General features: G+C 39.4%; 1 protein-coding gene across 3 annotated transcripts in view; it reads right to left on the bottom strand.

Annotated features, from left to right (window-relative positions):
- PLA2G4A (phospholipase A2 group IVA) overlaps positions 1 to 24,496 on the bottom strand; it is a 270,597-nt gene that overhangs the window by 3,242 nt on the left and 242,859 nt on the right. For all 3 annotated transcript variants that reach the window (XM_088482227.1, XM_088482226.1, XM_088482229.1), the window contains 3 exons: positions 20,357 to 20,541; positions 13,791 to 13,986; positions 5,380 to 5,537 (listed from right to left, as the gene is read on the bottom strand). In XM_088482227.1, the coding sequence (XP_088338353.1) occupies positions 5,380 to 5,537; positions 13,791 to 13,986; positions 20,357 to 20,541 (539 nt within the window). The remainder of the gene's footprint in view (positions 1 to 5,379; positions 5,538 to 13,790; positions 13,987 to 20,356; positions 20,542 to 24,496) is intronic.

Here is a 24,496-nt window from a genome sequence, read left to right as displayed (position 1 = left end):
TTTGGACCTGGAGCCCTGGTGATTGGGTCTCCGGGCTGTGGCATTACACCCCGGTCGGTTGGATCTGGTGCTGGTCTTAAATATAGGGGGTACCCCACGTCGTTTTTGCCCCCTATATTTAAAACCAGCACTAGTCCCTGCAGCCTGGTGTTGGTTTCTAAAATACGGTGGAACCCTACACATTTTGTTCCCCGTATTTTTAGAAACCACCACTGGCTGGCAAGCCTGGGGCTGGTTTGGCTATTGGGGGGGGAACCTTATGTCATTTTTTTTCAAAATCTTTACAATTTTTTTTTACAGGTTAACAAAAACGGGAATTTTCGTGAAATATTCTAGGGACCCCCCTAATGATGTCTAGACATGGGGGATCACTATGGGTACCCCCATTTTTAACTACTGAAGGAAGTCGGGGTTTCTAATAGCCGCAGCAGGAAAAAACACCTGGCAAAGCTATTTAAAAACCGGACTTTCTTTTGCAGGCAAAAACGGGGTTACCTTAAGTGATCCCCCATGTCTGGACATCTTTAGGGGGGTCCCAGGCATATTTTCCGAAAATTCACGTTTTATTCCTTAAATGGGGTCAAGGTCCATTTTTAAAAAAACAGGGATAATTTTTCAAATCACTATAGCAAGTGAAAAAAAATGCAGAATAGGGGTTTGGGGTGTAAGCTTATAAAAAATAGCCTGTAGTTTTGGGAATGTCCCCTTAAAAGGAAATGTTAAAAAAAAAAATGTCCCAAAAAAAATCGGGACACCATTAAAAAAAAATAATAATTTTTTTGGGTTAAGGTAAAAAAAATTGCCAAACTAACGAAATTATTTCTGGTGGGGTCCCCAAGTATAGGGCGGGTGTTTTATTCATTGCGCAAAGTAGCGGCAGGTGCATTTTTGCAGAAATTTTTAAAATTAACTTTAGGGACATAAAAATATGCTAGTACCCATTTTCATGTACCCCAAATTTGATGGGACCACTTAAGAAAACGAAAAAAAAAAAAAACCTAAGTGCTCTTCTGCATCACTTCTTCAATGTCGGGAAAAAAAACACCTGTGCGGCTATTTAAAAACCCCAACTTTCTTCTGCAGGCAAAAACGGGGGTACCCGTAGTGATCCCCAAGGTCTGGACATCTTTAGGGGGCTCCTACAATTATTTCCAGAAAATTCCAGTTTTATTTCGCCGATCCAAGTATTGCCGGGTCCCCTTTTCGACGATTTCAAATTGAATACGGGGATAAGCGGGAGCGCGCGCGATACTTTTTCGCTGGCAAAACCTCCGATGTGCTGCGAAAACCTCGCTGGCGAGGTTAACGTTTCATATTGAATACCCCTCTAAGTATACAAACAATTGTACTAGTGGGGAAAAGACTACCTTGACAGACCTGTATGGCGATCCCTTCTTCGGGATCAAGCCCACTCATAACGGTGTATGGATCGTCATTCAAATGACTGTTGGCCTAATTTAAATAGTCCTTAGACAGCTTGGGGTTCTTAATTTATATAAAATATTAGTATATGATACCACTAAAGAATTTCTGATTAAATTGAGTGAGATGCTGGAAGATGCAATAGAACAGTGGTGGCCAACCCGTGGCTCTCGAGCTGCATGCGGCTCTTTTGTTGATGTGATGCGGCTCAGACCCCCACTGCAACTGTGAATGCTGTCCTCTGAAGCAATCAGAGGCTAAAGAAGCCTCTGATTGCTTCAGAGGCCAGTGTTGCCAGTGATGCAGTGCACGGGTGACGTCATGACGTCACCCGCGATGTGAAGATCCAGTCAGAGGCAGCGGGAGACCTGACAGCATGGAGCCGGCGATTTGATGAGGTTAAGTACAGGGGGCACAACTACAGGGGGAACTGCATATGGGGCACAACTACATGGGACAGTGCATTATGGGCACTACTACAGGGGGCACTGCATAAGGGGCAAAACTACAGGGGGCACTGCATAAGGGGCACAACTACAGAGGTCACTGCATAAGGGGCACAACTACAGGGGGCACTGCATATGGGGCACAAATACAGGGGACACTGCATAAGGGGCACAACTACAGAGGTCACTGCATAAGGGGCACAACTACAGGGGGCACTGCATAAGGGGCACAACTACAGAGGTCACTGCATAAGGGGCACAACTACAGGGGGCACTGCATATGGGGCACAAATACAGGGGGCACTGCATATGGGGCACAAATACAGGGGGCACTGCATATGGGGCACAAATACAGGGGACACTGCATCAGGAGCACAACAACAGGGGGCACTGCATAAGGGGCACTACTACAGGGGGCATTGCAGGGGCTCTGTATTATGTGCACTACTACAGGGGGCATTCAAAAATTATTGAAAACAAGGATTGTCAAAAGACCCACTAATAAAAAATTACAGCAAAATAAAAAGGTAAACAAAAAAAATATATTGAGATTATGCAAATTGTGTATTTTCAATGTGCTGCGCTCGACCCATCATGACTAAAAACAGGGTGTGACACAAGGTCATGCTCCTGCAAATGTCATACCAATGGCGTGTGCAGAAAAATGGGGCGTGGCCTTGTGACAGCTATCGGCTCTTTAACTTGACTACAGATATTTTTTGGCTCTTTGCCTCTGACTGGTTGGCCAACCCTGCAGTAGAAGATGGGGCAATACCAAGGGAGGAGAAATTATATTTATTACACATCTCATCACACCCATTTATTATCACCTCCCTAACATACACCAGTCACTTGACACATCCCTGAGACATCCTACTTTTTCTGGTACTGGGTACTTCATTGTTACTTTATCACAGTTTGTTGATCTTTTTCTTACAGCTCTAGGCAGCCTATCTCATAGACACAGCTTCATTTTTGAAGTTGGTCAATAAAATCAGATGGAAGGAGATCCTTTTTTGTATTTATGTGATGTGTAGGCCCTATATTCTTATATTCCACATGAAAAAAGTATTTGTGCAGTTTAATATAGTTTATTACAATCTGAAGAGATCTTACAGAAACTGACATGTAATTATTAAGGCAATCAAGCTAATTGAAAATGTCTAAATGCCTAATTAGTCATTAGGGGGACTGTCCAAGGGGTTCTGCGCTGTGTCATGACATTTGATTGCAACTGCACTTACAGTAGCAGTGCGAATTTGCTTTGCAACTCTACATAAACGGATTGACCCCATAGACTTTCTCTGCAGAATAAGGATGTGCTGTATATGCCTATTTGAAAACACAACTTCTGCATTATATATTGTTATAAATAAATAACAGTTTAGTTTCATGTTACTCTTTATCTGCAACTGTGTTTCCTATTTTATCTATTTGGTACTTATGTGTTAAACAAACCCAACAGCAACAGGATTTAGATGTCAATTTAAATACACACTGCTGCATTATATACTATTTTATTTTTAACAGCTCAGTTTTATGCTACTGTTTTATTTGCAATTCCAAAGCCAATTTTATTTGTTACTTATTTGGTATTAAATATTCTTACTGATACTTTTGGAACCATCCAAGTTAATTTGCACAGATCAGCCCTCGAAGTGCTGTTTGTTTGTAATGTGTGTAGGTCTTATTTTGTAACTCACGCAGAGGTTTTCTCTGAACAGCTGCTGAGGTCAGATTCCATTTTCTTTTTCTATTATTAACGACCACCATTTGGGTTTTTTTCTTGTAGGAGAGGCTTTTTATCTGCACATCTAGGACAGAATCTGGGCAGATCTTATAACTTTGTCCTTCCCTACATATCATAGAGGATTCTTTGATCATTTTCCAATTTTACATATATTCTGACCACCTCGAGTACTGTATATGCTGGAGAGAGAGACAACATGATGATACTTTATCCCATATTTTTTTGTTTTCTCCAAAACTAACCCCCATCTGGATTGTTGTTCATCTTCTTATTTATATCACCACAAACCTTCATATTCCAAACTGACTTCAATTACTCTTTGCTCCCCAGGCCCATTCCTGATGAACAAAAACATATCCAAAAACTAACATGGCACATATAGAATGCAACCAAATGTCAGACACCTTAGCACTGGAAGAAGCTGGTCCTTCCTTCACTGGCTTCAATAAAAGAGGCCATGTGGATGGTAGACAAAATGTATTATTTTATTTCTAGATCTGCTGCTAAATTCTCTGCCATAAGGTCACCTGGGTTAGTTCATCCCCACCTTTGACTAGGGCTATATCACGGCTACAATAAACCGTGTTGACCTCTCCCACACAAACCATGACGTAGAGGACATGGGGCTGCGAGGAGCAGCACGAAGAGGAGACGCTCCGGGCGGCCATACAAGCTGCAGGGTGTGGTTCCAAAAAATATGATGTGCAATCATTTCCCAACTTACATTTTATGAAATACTGTAAGTGCCATTTTACCATTCTTGAAGTACTGTATATAATTTATATAGATTTCATCAGACTGAAGAAACAGAAGCCACATTTGAGAAATCTATGATATCTACTAGAAGAAACAGTAGCAGCGAAGTTTATATATTTTCCATGTTAAACAGATTCATTCTTCAATCACCTTTCACTTGTTTAAATATAAACTATGAATCAGCTTTAAATAGAATAGTCCACAAATTAACTTTGACATATTCAGACATTTAGTCATAGCTTGGGCCATGATAACAGGCAATGACCACTAGTTATTGGCACGTTTCCCATATTATCTACAAGTACAGTATTACAAACTTCTTTGGCTCGAAAGCAGGATTCTACATGTATTTAAATGTCCTTCTAATCATGTTACACAATATCCAGGCAGTCCATGTAACTTCTTACAATGCTAAATAAAAAAAATAAACTGTGCTTAATTGTAAATGTTGGAAGTGAGGTAGTGCACACTGTAACATACAAATAACACATTTGATTATAACAAGATGATTCGGAAAAATAAAACATACTGTTCTTCCTCTACCATAAAATGTACATAAAATTTATATTGCGTTTCACACATTTTGTGTTGATGATTGACTCTCAAGTTTCATTTCATAACACACTACAGGGACTAGTTTCCAGAAAGAACATGATTCATTCATGGCAGTTGACTAATTGCTATAATTTGTAAAAAATATACAGAAGCTTAGCCTGTGAGGTACAGTGTCCAGCTGGATTTCCCCTAGGCTGGATGCATCTGCTCAGGTATTTCTGTGGCCCCAAAATTTCCAGATGTTTGCACCAAGACATCGTTTTGCTTTTTACGTTATTTTGTCTCATAACAAAGTTGGGAAAACAGCACAAATATGGAGCTATCCAGGAAATATGAGATCTTAGGTAAAAATAGGAGTCTACCAAAAGTAGTTATTAAAAAAAAAATAACTTAGTAATCATTTATTGATTTACTAGAAACAAAAGACATAATATACAATTGTATACTTACATCTATGTTGTTGAGAGTGTTGAACTCCATGAGATCATGCAATCTTTGAAAAGCCTCATTTGAGTATTGGAAATTAAATGTTGAAAAGGGACTTTCTGGGTCATCAAAAATGTCAAAATCTGCAAATTCCTTTTCTTCCACAGTTTCCCTTGGAACACCTAGCATAAAATGATACATGAAGTTATCATCACAACAGAAAACAATTTAATTCTGGGGCAAAATATGTGGCCGCTGAGTTCTCCAAGGGGTCACAGATATATTACATTTTGTTTTATTATTACTTACACAATAAATAAATATTATTAATATTTTTGCCTAATTTTTGTTGCAATGGGACTCTGATGTGGAGAATCTTTTTTTAAGGTAACTGGGAACTACCAGAGAACATCAGTATGATTTATTATTTCAAAATTAGCAGCAATGCCCATTGATGTACTGCAATAGAAGCAGTTGCCAAAAATATGCCCCCAGTAACAATAAGATTCATAATTATAAAAATGATAATAAAGGATAGAGAAATTGTTGAATTCAAAAAAAAAAAGGAAAAATACAAAACAGCGCTTTTGATAATAAATAACATAACTCATTATCTGCAGTGTATACTGTAACACGGGGTGTTGCAGGTACTCGGTAAAGCCATGTCTTTTAATAGCAGCAGACACTGTACTTTAGTATACTCTGGCTTAGGCCTGGAAACACAGGCATATAAAACAAATAAACATAAAAGCACTCCTCTTGCTTAGCAGTCAGTAGTGGCTTGCAGCCACAATCGGCCATGCTCTCCCAGCATAGCCCTTGGTCCCTGGCACTACAACACTCTGGCCGACTAAACTGGCAGCTATTCAGCATCAGTGCAAAGAGCATCAGGCAGATGAGAGTTTTAAACTCTTCCTGTTCTCCAGTGATTATTCCAGCTGGGTTTTTTGCAACTGTGAAAACCTGGAATTCCACACCTCCACTGTTGCTTCAGAATGAACAGGCTTCACTCCAGCCTCCCTTGGAGGGGAGCTGATCCCACAGGAATGTGGGCAATTCACGTGAGGGACAACCCCTCTCACCACAATACCAAAGCTCAAATCCACTGTCTTGATCAGAAGTAATATAAATTGGAAAAAACTAAATGATGAACTGATTGACATAGCCCAGACCTCAAATCTTAATTGTATGTAGCCCCCTGGCATGCATTGTCCAGGGGACTGCAGGAGCTATATGCAAATGAACTGATCCAAAATAGTGGTTTCCAGTATGTGCTTCTCCAAGATAGCCTCCACTTGGTTACTAGAGGAGCCGCCGCTCCATCAGGGAGTGACAGCCGAGAGATGTGAGGAGCATCAGTGAGAGTTTGGCGGGAAACTGCATCCCAGAGGGGATAAAAGGTGTTTTGGTGCCAAACAGAGGCCCTGCCATAGAGCGGACGCTGGGGAGCTGGACCACAGGGGAGAAAATCCCTGTGTTGACTGGGCAGCAGGATTTAGTGAGGAGCTGTATACTTCCCTATCATGCAGAGAGCGTAGTGGAGCTGACATTGACCCCTTGGGAGAGCCAGATCGGGGCTCACAGAACTGGGAATTTACAAGCTTGTTCTTAGACTGAGAGGGAGAATCTGGTCCTAGGTGAATTATGCAGAGGGATAGGGGTGACTTTTGCTGTTTAAAGTTTTCTTTACCAACCAAGTGACTTTTGTTACATTTGCATGGCTCTGCTGAGAGCTATTTCTAGTAGTTGAGGACAGTTTTGCAGAAGTGATTGCTAGATTGCTATACCAAGTGCATTCAGAGTCTCCAAAGTGCATTCAGAGTATTCATTAAGCCTTTTCTTTCTTCAAGAGACATAGTTTGCTAAAGTCTATATACAACTATACTTCTATATTGTATGATGCTCCAAAGTTATGGTACCCACCGAAAGATCGAACTTGCAACAATATTTCATTGTGTATATTTCTACGCTTAAATATTGAGTTTGACAGTGGTGTGTGGAAGTGGTTATTATAAGCAGTGATGTTATTGGAGCTTAAGGATATTTAAGTGTAAAGTGCAGAGTTTTAGAAGTGGGAGAACTACTACACTGTTAGTAATTTGGTCCTAGAGGGATTGCATTGTGTTCCCTACACTCAAGAGATAGATTGGAGTGAATTGTGTATCGATTGCTGCAAGGATTTTTTGATTATCAGTGGTATTTATTTTATTTTTGTCTTATTTTTCTACATTCTCTTTTATTCTACCTTCTTTGTATATTATTGTCACTGCTCTAAATTCTATGCTTCATTGTAATTATCTATAGAAAAAGAGAAGAAAAGGACTCTTTTTGGGGGCACACAATAGGTGATGAGATAAGGCTAATGTAGCCAGAATAAAAATTAACTTTTAATGACAATATATTAAAAGGAGCAATTATCACAAATATAACATACAACAAAAAACATGTAGTTTTAACTGGAGACTGTAATCTCTCAGTTTAGACAAACAAATGCACAACACAAACATATAATTTAGACACTATTTGTCTTTGAAGGTAAAGATATATGGAGGTATATTCTTCCTGGAATTGACAAAAAGCCAGGCGAGATAATTGAAAACCAATAAAGTATATATATTGCTGATTCAGCACTATAATGTAACGCCAGTAAAGCACAGACTAGGCATATAGAAATAATAGATATGGTATATCTGTATCATGTATGTTATTAAATACCAATGCCTGCATGCATCTTATCAATCGGCAACAGGACTGTATGTTTAGGACAACCCACTGATAATATGTTAAGGTCGCCAATAAAATAATATAAATGGCCAGGAAATCAGGAAGATAACTGATGTGACATATATAAGAATTATAATTCAATACCATCTGATAACACATAGGCCATTTGACATGTCGTCAGCATCATATTTAGAAAAGCACTCAAACATGTACATGCTGCAGTCAGTCAAAAATGTCAAAAGAGTAAGCTGACAGGGTTCGTGGCCGTCTGCCCTGATGCGCCTGGCAGTGCAGGGGGTGTACACCACTTACCTGATCAGCCGGCAGTTCAAAATACAGTCTGTGTTGATGTCAGTTGCACGAGTGCAGGCCGCTGTGCCTGGGGAAGAAGCCGGCGTCACGTGTGCGCATCACGTGACCCAGAAGTAAAGACGCGCGTTTCGCCGTCGTCGGGCTTGCTCACAATCTCCACCCTACTCTCTCAGTCCTTAATGCACCCTACTAATAGCAGGAATCAGCCAATCGCATACTCCCTATAATGAGTGACTGATTGACTGGCCAGTGTCTGTGAGTAATTTGTAGTCCAATGATATGGAGTCAAAATGAACACACACATGGATTAACCAATAGAAAGGCTCAGAAATCCGTAATGTGAAAAATCAATGATTATAAAATTGTAACCAAATAACATGTTACTCAAAAGGATGCTATCGTTGAGAAAGGGGGTGATAAATATTAAAGAGTTTTGTAATAAGCTTGTGCATAAGCAAGTTGATGAGTTATATGCCAATATTGTAAATACAGCATGTTATTAACACTGTGAATACCTTGTATAGATACTAATGAGTCTCTCTCAGTCCTTATTGCACCCTACAAATAGCTGGAATCAGCCAATCGCATAATCCCTAGTGAAACTTAGTGAAAGAAGTTTATCAACTTTGGGGTTTTCTTACCTACCTGAAGTTTTATCAATAATTAAAGAAAGTTCTTTCACTAAGTTTCACTATTACGAGAACCAATATATAAGACTTTATTAATTACTTCACTTTATTTTGGTTACAGTTGGTAATTGAATCTCATTTATTTTAGTATATTATTTTCACCTATATATGTTATATATAAACACTTATACACTCACAGCACATTGGTATCAATATCCAGTCACTTTCACTCAAATATTGTATGTTGACCCATATTAGAATTAATGGGCTGACCCTATATTCTCATCATTTACTCCTAGTCACTAATCATCACTAATTTTTTAATTCACAATCAATTTGCTATTTTCACATTTCTATATAATTTTTTTCACTCGTATCACTCTTTCTTTTCAATTCTAATATGTAGCATGGCAACGTATATATGGTATCTTTTACTCTGCAATACTGAGGTAACAGAGTTCAGTGCCTAATACAGCTGCAAGGTTTGCAATATGTTCTTTCTTTCTTCATACCGGTATACAGGTTCCCAGCACTCCCTAATCATCAATTCCATGGAAATGAGTAGTGGATACCTGGGTCCCTGACATCATTATACTGATGTATTTTTCTCCTATTATACTAATAACACCTCTGTTAACCACTTCTCTCATTTTCCTTTTCATGGTACTCTCATTGTAGACTTTCAGGAGAGGTGCCTGCAATGCGTTGCAACAGGTACCCCTCAGCTGATACAATGCAACAGTAGATGCCATAATTTTTGATTTCAACCCCTGTATGCTCTTATGGTACGCTCACGCATCATTCACTATATGTTATAATGATGTGTAGCAGCTGCTATTTGTAGCAATATGACAGGTGGCTACTTGTTATATTTTTTCCTTAGTACCACTATGATACTCTGCTTGGTGAGCAGCTTTTCATTTCCTATCTATTCTATTTTTGTGACACTTCATTGGCATTCACTAGGTTAAAATCATGCTGTGTTTACAATATTGACATATAATTCACAAAATGTCAATTTGCTTATTACAAAACTTTTTTTAATATTTATCACCCCCTCTCTAAATAACAGCATCCTGCTGAGTAACGTGTTAATTACTTATTGACCTTTTACATTGTCGATTTCTGAGCCTTTCTATTGGTCAACCTATGTGTCTGTTCACTCTGACTCCATATCAATGGACTACAAATTAGTCGCAGGCACTGGTTAGTTAATCAGTTACTCATTGTAGGGATTATGCGATTGGCTGATTCCAGCTATTTGTAGGGTGCAATAAGGACTGAGAGAGACTCATTAGTATCTATACAAGGTATTCACAGTGTTAATAACATGCTGTATTTACAATATTGGCATATAACTCATCAACTTGCTTATGCACAAGCTTATTACAAAACTCTTTAATATTTATCACCCCCTTTCTCAACGATAGCATCCTTTTGAGTAACATGTTATTTGGTTACAATTTTATAATCATTGATTTTTCACATTGCCGATTTCTGAGCCTTTCTATTGGTTAATCCATGTGTCTGTTCACTTTGACCCCATATCATTGGACTACAAATTACTCACAGACACTGGCCAGTCAATCAGTCACTCATTATAGGGAGTATGCGATTGGCTGATTCCTGCTATTAGTAGGGTGCATTAAGGACTGGGAGAGTAGGGTGGAGATTGTGAGCAAGCCCGACGACGGCGAAACGCGCGTCTTTACTTCCGGGTCACGTGATGCGCACACGTGACGCCGGCTTCTTCCCCAGGCACAGCGGCATGCACTCGTGCAACTGACATCAACACAGACTGTATTTTGGACTGCCGGCTGATCAGGTAAGTGGTGTACACCCCCTGCACTGCCAGGCGCATCAGGGCAGACGGCCACAAACCCTGTCAGCTTACTCTTTTGACATTTTTGACTGCAGCAGCATGTACATGTTTGAGTGCTTTTCTAAATATGATGCTGACGACATGTCAAATGGCCTATGTGTTATCAGATGGTATTGAATTATAATTCTTATATATGTCACATCAGTTATCTTCCTGATTTCCTGGCCATTTATATTATTTTATTGGCGACCTTAACATATTATCAGTGGGTTGTCCTAAACATACAGTCCTGTTGCCGATTGATAAGATGCATGCAGGCATTGGTATTTAATAACATACATGATACAGATAATACCATATCTATTATTTCTATATGCCTAGTCTGTGCTTTACTGGCGTTACATTATAGTGCTGAATCAGCAATATATATACTTTATTGGTTTTCAATTATCTCGCCTGGCTTTTTGTCAATTCCAGGAAGAATATACCTCCATATATCTTTACCTTCAAAGACAAATAGTGTCTAAATTATATGTTTGTGTTGTGCATTTGTTTGTCTAAACTGAGAGATTACAGTCTCCAGTTAAAACTACATGTTTTTTGTTGTATGTTATATTTGTGATAATTGCTCCTTTTAATATATTGTCATTAAAAGTTAATTTTTATTCTGGCTACATTAGCCTTATCTCATCACCTATTGTGTGCCCCCAAAAAGAGTCCTTTTCTTCTCTTTTTCTTTAAATGCCATTAATTGACTCTAGGGAGCACCAGGAACTTACCCATATATTGATTTTTTTAGACTAAGGTCTTATTATCACTTGTTTGGGAATATGCATATTGGAAGAATATGCAATATATATTTGTTTCTTGAATAGGTCAGTTTAAGAGATATATATCATACATTAAGATCAACAGTCACTCTTTCCTGTGCGGTTTTCCTTTCCCTGTTTCTTTGTAATTATCTATGTCAGAAATTCATATTAAGCTATCTTGACCGATTTTTCTCATTTGATAGTAATTTCCAATATTACCATACATCAATATTTACTGATCTTTTCATGTCCTGTCAATTGTCTACTTTTCTGTGTTCTATCTATTGCTGAGATTATTCTACAGTATTTCAAATTCTATTACTGTTCTATTGCAATTTTAAGTGATTGTGCATTTTTTCAAGTCTATATTTCTATTGTTGCTGCTAATCTGTTATCTCTTTGATAGTCTAAACGTTGCCACCAATCTTTCTGTATTTAAGATACATAAATACACCATTGTGATTTTGGCAATAAACATTGTGTGGTTTATACTGGTTGAGTATAATAGGTTAGTGGTGTTGGGTCAGAGGATTCTTGAACCAATCTCTGGTGGACAGAAGGTCATTACTTCTGGGGCCTGTACAGATGCAGTGGTGGCACTGCCAATATTTAAACAGAGAGACAGTGTTGTTGCGTGGACATCACTTGTACATGACCTCATCCAAAAAAAAATATACCAACTGGGTGTTACATGTATATCATCCAAACAAACAAAAATTAAAGAAAAAAGAAACATAAAATACCTGACCTAACCCAAGTGACAGTGTGCTGCACAATGAATACTCTCAGGAACATTTCTTCACTTTACCTATGTTCTGATTCTTTAAAGTTTCAATCACAGTTCAGCTGATCTTATTTTCCTAACCAAATCACTATTAAATTAAAATGAAAAAAAAAATTCAGAATTTTATTATTTAGCTCTGGCTGAAGCTCAAAGTTCTTTTAAACTTAGAACTTGGATAAGAAGAGATTTTTTCGTTACAAGTGCTACACATGACAATATACAATAAGAAGATCAGGAAGCACTGAGAGATTTATTCCAATAAAATACATTGTTAGTGCTGGCCTTTCACACTTGACAGAGGAGCTGTTACATGTAGCATGTAACGACACATGGCGCCGTCATACACAGATCGTGCAGTGTGCTACGGAGCACGCAATGTATAGTTATATTGCATCACACCGTCGATGGGTCGCACCATCATTTCAAAAGACTGTGAGGACAGGTTTGAAACAACAGTGGCTGCTGAAGCCTTTTATGCTATATATATATATATATATATATATATATATATATATATATATATATTAATTTAGCAATCAAGTTACTGTAAAAAAGAAAAAAATCATCCAAGACAGAGAAAACATATTAACTGGTAGCATTTTCTTCAAAATGGAGAATTAAATAGTTCAGTATAGTTATTTAGGTAAAGGAAGAATCCAAATTAGAGAAACCTGACATATTTGTTTTGAAAAATGTAGCATTAAATATTGCACACCAGATTACTTAAAGAAATCAATACATTTATATATTTTAAAAAAATATTTTAATACTTTAGCTTTAATGAAGATTATTACAGTCTGAGGACTGGAAATCATACGTTAGATGTAACAATTTATTGTACGTTGTAAAACGCCAGGAAAATGCAACATTTATTGGAAAGGATTCATTGTAATTTTGTTCTATGCTTTATCCATTCTGCTTTAAGAAATAAATGATACCCTTAAACGTATTCTCTTACAAAGTTGGGATACTGTGAGTGTGTTGCCATGAAGGTGGGCGTGGCTGTGTCATGTTCGCCATTCCATGAGACGTGCCTAATGCTTCTGAAGTGCTAGACACCTACCAGACCTCCAGGATTACAACTGTTCTTCTTAAAATAGACAATTGGGAGGGATGAATACACTTTGTGTACCCCCTTGTCTTAAATATAAACTACTGTAGAACAATGTGTATCAAGGAACATTATATGAACAAAATTGCTCAGTCTCAGGAAGACTGAGTCAATAAATGTTGTAATCAGATACGATTTGTGAAACCTAAGTTGCAAAATATCCTATAGTCTTTAAACTAGTAACAGTTTTATTATGAATGAAAGAGACAATTAGATGTTATCTTGATTGCAATAAACGTACCAGGAGCTTTGAACTTTCTAAATTTAATGTTAGCCAACACAAAGTGAATCACAGTGGGACAGTCTTTTTCTACTGATGGGTTCTTTGGTCGAAATACGTAACACTCCTTCAATCCTTCTCTGTCAAAGACATGTGGGTCTATCTTTGGAAACGGAAGCTTATTCATGCGTGCCCACTTTTCAGCGAGTAGGAGTTCCTTAGGTAGAAATAAACATTTAAAATGCTTCAAATTCCTTTCACAAAGCAAACATTCAAAATTGGTTATATAAAAAGAAAAAGATTGCTATCAGGAACTTGCAAAACACATCTACAATACAGTACAATTTTGTGCAGGAAATTGCTCACTATATTTAACAAATACTTCTGTTATTAGCTTTTTGGTGCAGAATTACTAAGGAGCGAGAAGTCAAAGCTGCAGATTATTGGTAGCATTAACCGATAGCTTTAAAACAGTAGTAGAAATAAATGCTAAACATGCCTGGTTTAGCATTAATTTCTATTGCCTTTTTAAAACTATCGGTCAAAGATACTGATGATCAGAGGCTGCTTCTTAGTAAATCTAGCCCTTAATGTGACCTTATCAACCAAATGTATCTGAAATTAGTACAGGACAGAGACATCAAAAGTAGCTGTTAAGCTCCACTCTATAGGATGTGCCCTGCTAAAAACAGAACTCATTCTCAATCCTCTGTCAGGCCTTAGTCACGCGAGGTGGTAGACCCAGACAGTGCCTGATATTCCAAGATTTTTTTATTTACCTTTTTAATTAAGAGTTGTTGTTTTTTGACAAGTGTGCACTCTTGCGATCAATTATGGTGGACGTGTAGTTGAGAAGCTCTTGTTGTTTTGGGTGATTTTTGGGAATTACTGTACTTCTTATATAGCTTTTCCCATAAACCAGGGGTGAAGCTAGGCTTTCTGTCACCCAGAGCAAAAACCAACTCGGTACCTCCCATCCTCTTCCTGTAAATAGTAGTCAACTTCTACTTATATGACTGCCATACAATGCAGAGAACATCACAGTGACCGCTATACAATACATACAGCATTGCAGTGACCGCTATATAATGAAGAGAACATCATGGTAACTGCCATATACTGTAATACAGAAAGCATCACTGACTGCCATATGATTCTGAGGGCATCATTGGCTGCCACACAATAAATAAAACAACAGTGGCCACCATTTAATAGAGGGGAGTGTGACTGTCATGCGTTAGAGAGTATTTTTGATCGACTTACAATAAAATTCCCACATCAATAATTAAACTTTCCTCAAAGTACAGTAATAACTAATTGAGCATAATCGTACCAACTCCATTCAATGTAATTAACGTAATTAAAACATAATTAACCCATTTGCAATAATTGCATACATCATCCCTTTATCAATTAACCAACAGTATCAAATAATTCCCTTTATGTACATTAACCCACTAATTATCTGTCTAAGGGCAGGACGTATCACGTAACATACATACCCTATACACATGCATACCGGCAATTTTAATGTCCGTATGCATGATTACTTACTTGCCAGGACAGCTCATGCGATAAAGGGCTGTCCTGTCGAAGACGGTACTTTCAGGTTTCGGATCCCTCTTTGCAGAGTTTTTGTTATAAGCAGCCCATAGGCAACTCCATATAAAAACCATGTTGCCTATTGGGCAGAGGCTCTGAAGGTTACGCTTTCCAGAGTTTACTTCACAAGGCCACTTTGCAGCCTCGTGGAACTCTATGGAGGCTGCTGTGCCACCGGGCCACAGAAGAGATCTCCGATATCAGCTGTGGTCCTTTATAGTACATATGGCAATCCATATGTATTGTCTAAACATCCTCCCACCCCCAAGCCTCATACAAATGTTTTCATATTAATTAACCCTATTAAAGTAGTAACCCCTACCAAATCTATAGCCCCATCCACCCTATACCCTAACTTACCTGCTGTAGATCTCTTCTGTTCTCCTTTTGCAGCCTCTGTGATCAGGAAGCATCATCAATCAGCTGCCTGTCAGGTAGGTCCCGCAAAAACAATGCAGAGACAGGGGCTATGCTGCTGTCCACTGATGGTCGCAATGGTGATCCCAGCACTGCGACCTCTGTCACAGTGGTGTAATTGCAAATGCAGCAGGGGGTGTCATACACCTCCTGCTGCATTTGCATTATTGCAAGGATCGCATTGCAAAGCTGCAGCTTAGCAATTGCGTTTCTTGCTGAATCAGGGCCCTAGTGCAAAGAAATATAGGGTGGCAAGCTGTACCTCGCCTTATCATTTTCTTATTTTCTAAAAATACTTTAATTTTAAAGTACTGGTAGAATAAACCTATTTATTGTACTTATTTGCAGTGATTTTTTGTAAATGGGCCGGTACTTACCTAAACTGATACAAGATTTATAGAGGCTTCCATTTACTGGACAAGTCTTCAGATGCTTATTTCTTCCTATTTCCAAAACTAGTTATACAATTGTAAATTTATACTAATAAAAAAAGATCCCGCTACTGTGTACCATTAGAAACAAAAGCACTTCTAATTTTTTTTATACAGATGATACATTGAGGAAGTTGATCTCATTAAGCTTCTATGGAGATGGGTTAGAGAAGTAAAAGTGTCCTAGGGGTGCTAAAAAGTAAAATCTGCGTCTGACATATTTGTTATTTCTTCTTTAGGAAAGGGCAGGCACCTACTTTTAGAACCATTGAACATCTTCCCAATACTGAAAAACACATCTGTACTATACCAATTTTAGGAAAAGTATGGGATTGTACATTCTAATGGCAATCTCTCTGCTGCAGAGACAATGAAGGTAGTTGTACAGTCAGTAGTGATGACTTACACCCGAATACAATTCTCATACATCTGCAGCTGCTACAAAGCAGCGGGTGTCTTACTATACATGTGCAAGTGTGTGTAACTGAGCCCTCTGCATCTTATTATCATGTAGGATGCATGTCTGTTTTGCTGACTGGGTGTGGTATGCTAGGTTGACATTTATCATGTCGACGTGTATCAGGTTGACATGAGCATGTCGAAATGTCGATATACAGTATGTTGACATGCTTAGTATGGCGACAGTGACCATGTCGACATTCATCATGACTACTTCCTTTCAAGGAAAAATCCTCCACATGTCAGTCACCATCAAAAGCCCACCTCCTCTCCCATTCTGACTTCTCATAGGGTCTTTTTCAAGGTGAGAATAGATTTATTTATTCTCACCTTAAAAAAGACTCGTGGGCAGGCTGAAACGCGTTGGTTGATTGTGGAGTGTCCAGCAGTGGCAAACATGGATGATCCAGGAGGGAGGCTGAGGCACCGCCAGAGGGTAACCCGGGACTTGTATGGTGTTTATATAACACACTGCACTGACAGCACGGTCCATTGTCAGTTCTTCACCTTTAGCCGGAAATTGTTCTAGTTCTGCCACCTACATGTCCACATTGAATGTTCATAAGTGTGGATTTTATTGCTGTTTTAATTAAGTGTTGCATTATATATTTCTCACCTCTCTATTTTGGGTACATCCAAATGGTTAATGAGCATTGCTGGCCTATGAGGAGTCAGAATGTGAGAGGATGTGTGCTTTTGATGGTGACTGACGTATAGGGGCAGATTCAATTGTGGCACGCGCGCCCCCTGCTGGGTGTCTATGCGAATAGGCGCCCGACGGATCAATTAAATTGTTTCGCCCTTTGGGCACCCATTAGCATTTACCGCGCCCACAAGCACCGGGCTTAGCCGCGCACAGTGGCTAAACCTGTCTAAAGAAGAGGTTAGGGTGCCTAAACCACCATCGGGGTGCCCAAACAACGGGACTTTAGACATTTCTTCTAGCACCTTAGCAGGCTGCGAGAAGGAATGTGTCCCTCTGCAGCTTTAGGCATCCAAATTGAATTGTTCCGTCGGGAACCTATTCGCATAATGCTGACATTATAAATGTTGACATACGATTTTAGGGTTAGGTTAGGATTAGGCTCAGACTAAAAGTGAAAGGTAAATTCTATTGTCGCCCAGCAGGGGGTGCGTGCCAAGATTGAATCAACCCCATAATGTTTTATGTTGTCATATAACTCGTAGATGACTTGTAATAATGTTTAATTTATAGAGGGAGTGTATTATCCTGTATTCTGTATATTATCACAGATATGTGTCTTGTGTATCATATTACAATACATATACTGTAGTTTGCAGATACAATGCTACAGGTTCTTTACACAAGAGCCAGACTTACCCTAAAAGCACATGATAATAGATCCTGCTTTACTGTGTTTGATGATACATCAGTCAAAAATGTTTACTTTTTCTATACTTAATTGGCCTACTGTATCAATATCCAGTTTTTCATGCACATTTTTATTGACATATACAGATATGTCCTCATACACTATTGCTACATTTGTGCCAAAGAGCCCTACTTGATGCTCCGGGTCCTTTGCGACTTGTCTTGCATCGAGCAGCTGTTATGCTCGAACATGTGTCACAGAGGGGAATTCAATTAGAGGCGAAAAGCCATATTCGCCTGTTTTTTTGTGAAAAATTTGCCTAAAATAAATTCGCCAAATTCAATTCCAGGACAATTTCGCCTAAGTGGAAACAATTCTCCAAAAATGATTCTCCAATCAATAGCTGGTGAAAAGAAATGCAAAATCTTTATTTTGGGGTGCAAACGTGGGGAAACAACTCAGACCCCTTGGGACAGCCCCCCAAAGGACAAATATGCAAAAAAAAAACAGAAACTAAAACCTAAGAACACCCCAAAAAAGACATGTCATTTTTGGGGTGTAAATTTAAAAAGTGGGGGGATAAACATTAAAAGTAGCGAAAAATACTTCTTGGGGGTCCACAAGTATGGGTCAGGTGTTTTTGGGATTGCAGGTGCATGCAGCAGGTGGATTTTTCACGTTTTTTAAAAGTTCACTTTAGAGACATAAAAACATGCTTGCACCCATTTTCAAGCACCCCAAATTTGACAGGAATTCTTATTTTCACCAAAAATTACAGCTTTATACCTTTCTTCACCACTTTTACAAAAACGCTAATAGCAAGCAATTTACACAACTTAAGTACACAAAATAGCTTTATTAGGGTTATTAGTACACATCTATACTGATTCCCTATGTTAGTGCATCTTTTTCTGGGGTACAGACTGATTTCCCCAGTTCTTTCAATACTTTTCACCTGTTCCGTATTCGCCTGTTTCTATGTTCGCCTGTTTTGCAATTGAATTAGGCGAAAAGCAGGGACGAGCACGGAATAAATTCGCCTCTGAAACAGGCGAATGAAGCGAACAGTCGGACAGGCGAAAACTTCGCCTCTAATTGAATATGGCTCTTAGTCACAATGTGATGTGTCTAAACCACTTAACGAGACTTCACTACTTCATTTGATACACAACCCTTGTACATCTGTGTATGAATGTGTCTTAATGTGTATACAAAGTGATACAATGCAGTGGCCGCTGCTTTTTTTCATGCCAAGTTCCGTTGTGCTTCATCTGCATATCTACATATTTAAAACTAATTCCTGTGCGGTTAAAGTCAAAGTTCGGTGTCTCTGGTACAGATTGAGTGTCTGCGGTGCGACACTCAATCTCAATAAAATGTAAAGAAAAGTGGCTACGCTACAACGCTCGGCACGGCATGTGCGGCATGGCGTATTGAGGCTGGGTGTATGAGGACACCTCTGTATGATCTGAGCTCTATTTAAAGTAGACATGCATATATCATATATATATCATTAGATCAACCATCTGGTATACACCTAATTTAGCGCAGGTTCTTTCATTATTTGTGGTCTTTTTAGTTAGGAAAGTGACATCCTCCTTGAACCAGCAGCTGTCAGACAGCGCCACCTGATACATTCTGTTATATATCATACAAACTTCAAGAATAGAATATAACTACGTATATCATATGTAAAACACCCATGCTGCAGACAAATAATGTTCTTATCACTAGAGTTGCAACTGTAGCCATTGGTATAATGAATAATCTGTTCCCGCACACAATTAGAGTGGATGTTTAATTACACGTGTATCCTCCGACTGATGTTTACTTTTATTTGATTAAATATGGCATGTCCTGATACTTTATTATGTCTGCCATATCAGTTGATATGTTTTCATTTTTAAAGCATAGTTCCTCATTGCATATTATTTTGACATTCAGAATGTCAACATGTACAGAATGTCAACATATCAAATCTTGACATTCACAATGTCAACTATCATAATGTAAACATTGTGAATGTTGACAGTTGGCATGTCGACAATAGCATTTCTCATTCACTTTTAGTCTGAGCCTAATCCTAACCTAACCCTGAAATCGTACGTCAACATTTACAATGTCAGCATTATGCCAGTGTCGACTAGGTGAATATCGACATTCTGTACATATCAATATTCTCAATATCAACATTCAGACCATGGCGACATTCTCAATGTGGTGGAGTGTCAACAAACTGACAACATAATGATGAAATAGGCAAATTTGCGTACAACAAAATGAAAAATAAATGACAAAAGATAATAATAGTTGGAAAATACACGTTATAAACAAAATGAAATACCTTAAAAGGTGGACTGGAATCACTTGGTCTTGCTGAGAAATCAAATGAAATAATCAGATCAACACCTCGCTGAGGTCTTAATATAAGAGGGTACGGCAGATTGAATGTCAAACCACTGTCTACAATGTGTATTTTCTTGCTTTTCACATCCAACAGGTCGTAGATCTGTACAAATTCGTCCGGATCTAAACAATATTGAAATTGACATTAGTCACTAAAAGAAAGCTGGGATGGGCCAGGGTAATGGAGGTGAATCGGGGGGAGGTGTGGCCACACCTGCTCCCAAAAACAATGTAAAAAAATATTTTACTTCATAGGGAGGCGCTGCATGCAACTCAGTCAGGGAGGAGGGGAACAGTGGAATCGCCCCCCTGTAATACTCCTTACATGTCCCCTAACACTGGCTGCTGTAAAGCAGGGCAGTGGGCACATCATGCGAGGGTAGAAAGGAGACTGCTGGTGCTCAGTGGCAGCAACCTCCCTGGACCCTTCAAAGCCTAGCACACAGATGCATGTACTGTGCTGGGAGAGAGGCTGGTGCTGCTGAGCAGGAGTCTCCTCTCTCTCCCTGCCCATTGTGCAACCAAACCAGGCCACCACAAGGCCCCTCCAACAAGCCCAGGCAGAGTATCCTCCCTCTAGTGCCACTGATAGAAAGAATGCATACAGAGAATTCACACACATACAGTACACAGTGATCACTTTATTAGGTACAGTATATATTTCTGGTATAGGGAAGAACATCCCCCCTCCCCCCCTTTTTAATGTAATGATAGGATGAATTCTTCATGGCATTTATTATCAGGGTGCTGAAACATTCCATAGAGATTCTGGTCCACATTGACATGACAGCATCATGTAGTAGTTGCAGATTTTTTGGCTGCAAATTTATTACTATTATCCTTTATTTATATGGCGACACAAGGTGTCCACAAGCGCCTTACAACATCCATAAACAACAACAATATAAACACAAAGAAAAAAATCTCCCACTCCACATCTCAAGTTCCTCTATTGGATTGCTATCTGGTGACTGTGGAGGCCATTGGAGTACACGGAACTCATTCTCATGTTAATGGAACCAGCTTGCGATGATGTGTGATTTAGTGTATTGGTATTTAACAGTCAAATGTGTGCCAACAAAACATTCCCTACACCATTAACACCACCACCACCAGCCTGCACCAGTGACACAGAGCAGGACGGGTACATGGATTCATGTTCCTAACGCCAAATTCTAAGCGTGCTCCCCATACCAGTGGTATACAATAAAAAAAAGGGTGCAAATTTTTTATCTAGCCAAAATTCCTCCGGGGACAAATACATGTTCATCATTGCCCGCGGATTTGCTGGAGGAGGAGATCGCGCTGACAGAAAGTGTGACGGCCCAGCCCAATCTTCATCGACGAGAAGAAAGAGCCTGGAGAAGGTGCAGCAGGAGGAAGAGGAAGCTGCCCTGCCACCCACGATGCTTTGGAAGACCCTCGGGAGGAGAAGAGACCTTCGGGGGCAGATAAAGACGACGGTGCTGCCAGAAGGAAATGTATTTATTGGACTAATTAAGCTAATTGGAAAGTTCCAATTGCTTTATTAGTTATGAAGGGGGAGGGCCCAAGCGGTTCCAGAGCAAGTCCCTACAATGTTACCTTAAAATAACTACTTAAGGAAAAATGAGACTTGAACTGGGGCTGCAGTTACTATACTTTCTATAGAAATCATTGCGGCTCATTTTCTCTCTGCACAGTTTTCCTATTCTTTCACCACCAGATGAATATGCCCCATGATTATTTCAGCTGCCGTCACCTACCTGTCAGTTTCAACAAGTCTGCCCATTGGCCAGTGACTTCTCTCATTAACAAGACATCAATAGAACTACAGTTTACAAGATGTTTTGTCCACCATTCTGTGTAGACTCTGTCTAGAGGGTGTTGTGTATGAAAAATCCAGAAGATCAGCAGTTGCTGAGACACTGAAACCAGCACGTCTAGCACCAACAATCATACCACGGTCAAAGTTGCATCACATTTTTGGTGTTTGCTCCGTACTAAACATCTTGACTACATCTGCATACTGTTGTGCACTGAGCTCCAGTGCCACTGTGAGTGAGCCCCCTTCTGTCTGGGAACAGGACTCCAGTCCCGACGTTCTTCCCCTGATGGCAGCCCTGCTAGCTACACATTAGCCCCTGATTTCAGGGGCTAATTTATCTGCGGACACAGTGACAGGGATCACACATATTCCTGATTATCGGGACTCTGCGCATGCGCCTGACCGTGTTGCGCATGAGTAGTACGGGTCTGCGATCCCACACGCAGTCCAGCAGCAGACTGTTAGTGATTGACAGTCTGCCGCTGTTTCTGGGCGGGGAGTGGAGAGATCCGGATCTTTGTCGGCTGACGGAGATTTCTTGACTTTTTACTCATATGTGGCAGCCAACTTGCATGACCCCATGGTCACAGCCGGCCGAAGGGATCGCAGGTGATTAGATGCTGCGTCCTTGGATGCAGCTCGGATTAGTAATACATGCAAGAGGTGTGACGCCTCCTGCTGCATTACCATGTTACAGCTACATATAAGTAGCTGCGATAGTATAACCGTCCGCAGCTGAAATCACCCCCTCTGTTCTGCAGTGATTTCTGAAACTCAAGTGACTTTGGCAGCTATACTGATTTCTGTTCTGTCCTGATATACCACATATCCAAACGGTATGAGAATACACCAGCCTGCACTGTCATTTACTCCTAATGTGCAGTTATCCAGGCTATAGGCAAGGACAATGAGAAAAAATTAAGGCTGCAGGTGTACTTCAGGGTCCAGTCTTGAACCCGGGGAACGCCGGGTATCCCTGCTAGTCTATAATGAAGAAATGAAAAGAATATGGCATTTTTATCTAGAACAAACCATTCTCCAGAACTGCTCATCAGTGTGAAAGGGCACTTGTTAGGGGGCAGCAGTGATCCTGGCTGCAGGGTGCTGTTCCATGCACCCTGCAAGCTAGAAGAAAGGGCCACCAATAGAGTCCTGCACACTGTGCGGCTGCATTTGTCGCACACACCTAGTTACGGCCCTGCCAGCAATTGCATTTACGTTCAATTACTGAACAACAAAGTGTCCCTAGAAATTGTTTTTAAATATTGGCAAGAAAACCTAAAGATGCTTTCTTCATTAACTATTTTCAACTGCTAAAGGTGCATACACACACGTAACGATTTTGTTACCAACGATTTTCTGAGCGATTTTCTATCAGATTATCTGTCAGATTTTTTTGAAGTGTAATGAATGATTTTTTGAACTACAATCGATTTTTGTAAATTCTCTTAATGAAAATCGTAAAGTTGGTCAGTCAGAATGAACTACAAACAGGAACGCGCATGAACAATAATCGTTCATCGTTATAACTCAGAAACTGAACGATTTTTTCAACGATTGAACGATAACGACGTCGTTATAGTTAAATCGTTTAAAAAATCGTTACGTGTATATGCACCCTAACTGTTCAATTCTGTCAATGTAATTATATTTACATGCATATTGGATAATATTACTAAGTGATCCTTAAACATGAACAACATTTACTGTATATACATTTTATATTTTTATGCTCATATTAGTAATGGCTAATGGAAAAATCTTAAAAGATAGAAGCACAAAATGTAGGGAGGGAGATGTAGCCTAGAGTTACAGTATAGTTGAAATACTGTACGTGAAAATGAAAATAATAAATCCTGCTAAGTTTCACTGCTGAAATTCGATCTAGCTTGGTATGCAGGCTCGCTGGCCTGGAAATAACTGAAGGGTCCATCTATTTTAAAGGAGTGGAACTAATGGCATGAAAAGATTACATTTGTATCTAAGAAAGGAGTGAAACCATGTACACAGTTATATTGTATACCTGCAATACAGTAAGGTGCGAATTGCGAGATGAGAGTTTCTATTTTCGCTTCGAATTCGCATAGCAAATTAATTTTGCAATCCAATTAGCAACTCGCACTGAATCAGACAGACTGAATTCGCAACTTTCCACTCGCACCTCCCTGAGGGTGAGAGATGGAAAGGAAAATCTTTATTTTAAGGTTAAAATGTCGGGATGCTGTGCTGAACCCCTTGGACACCCCCCTAATGACCAATTAGGCAATTGGA

The sequence above is a fragment of the Taudactylus pleione genome, unplaced genomic scaffold (genome assembly GCF_031769625.1).
Source record: "Taudactylus pleione unplaced genomic scaffold, aTauple2 ptg000283l, whole genome shotgun sequence".
NCBI classification, from domain to species: Eukaryota; Metazoa; Chordata; class Amphibia; order Anura; family Myobatrachidae; genus Taudactylus; species Taudactylus pleione.
The sequence above is the reverse complement of the archived record's forward strand: the minus strand, read 5'-3'. Positions and strand labels throughout refer to the sequence as shown.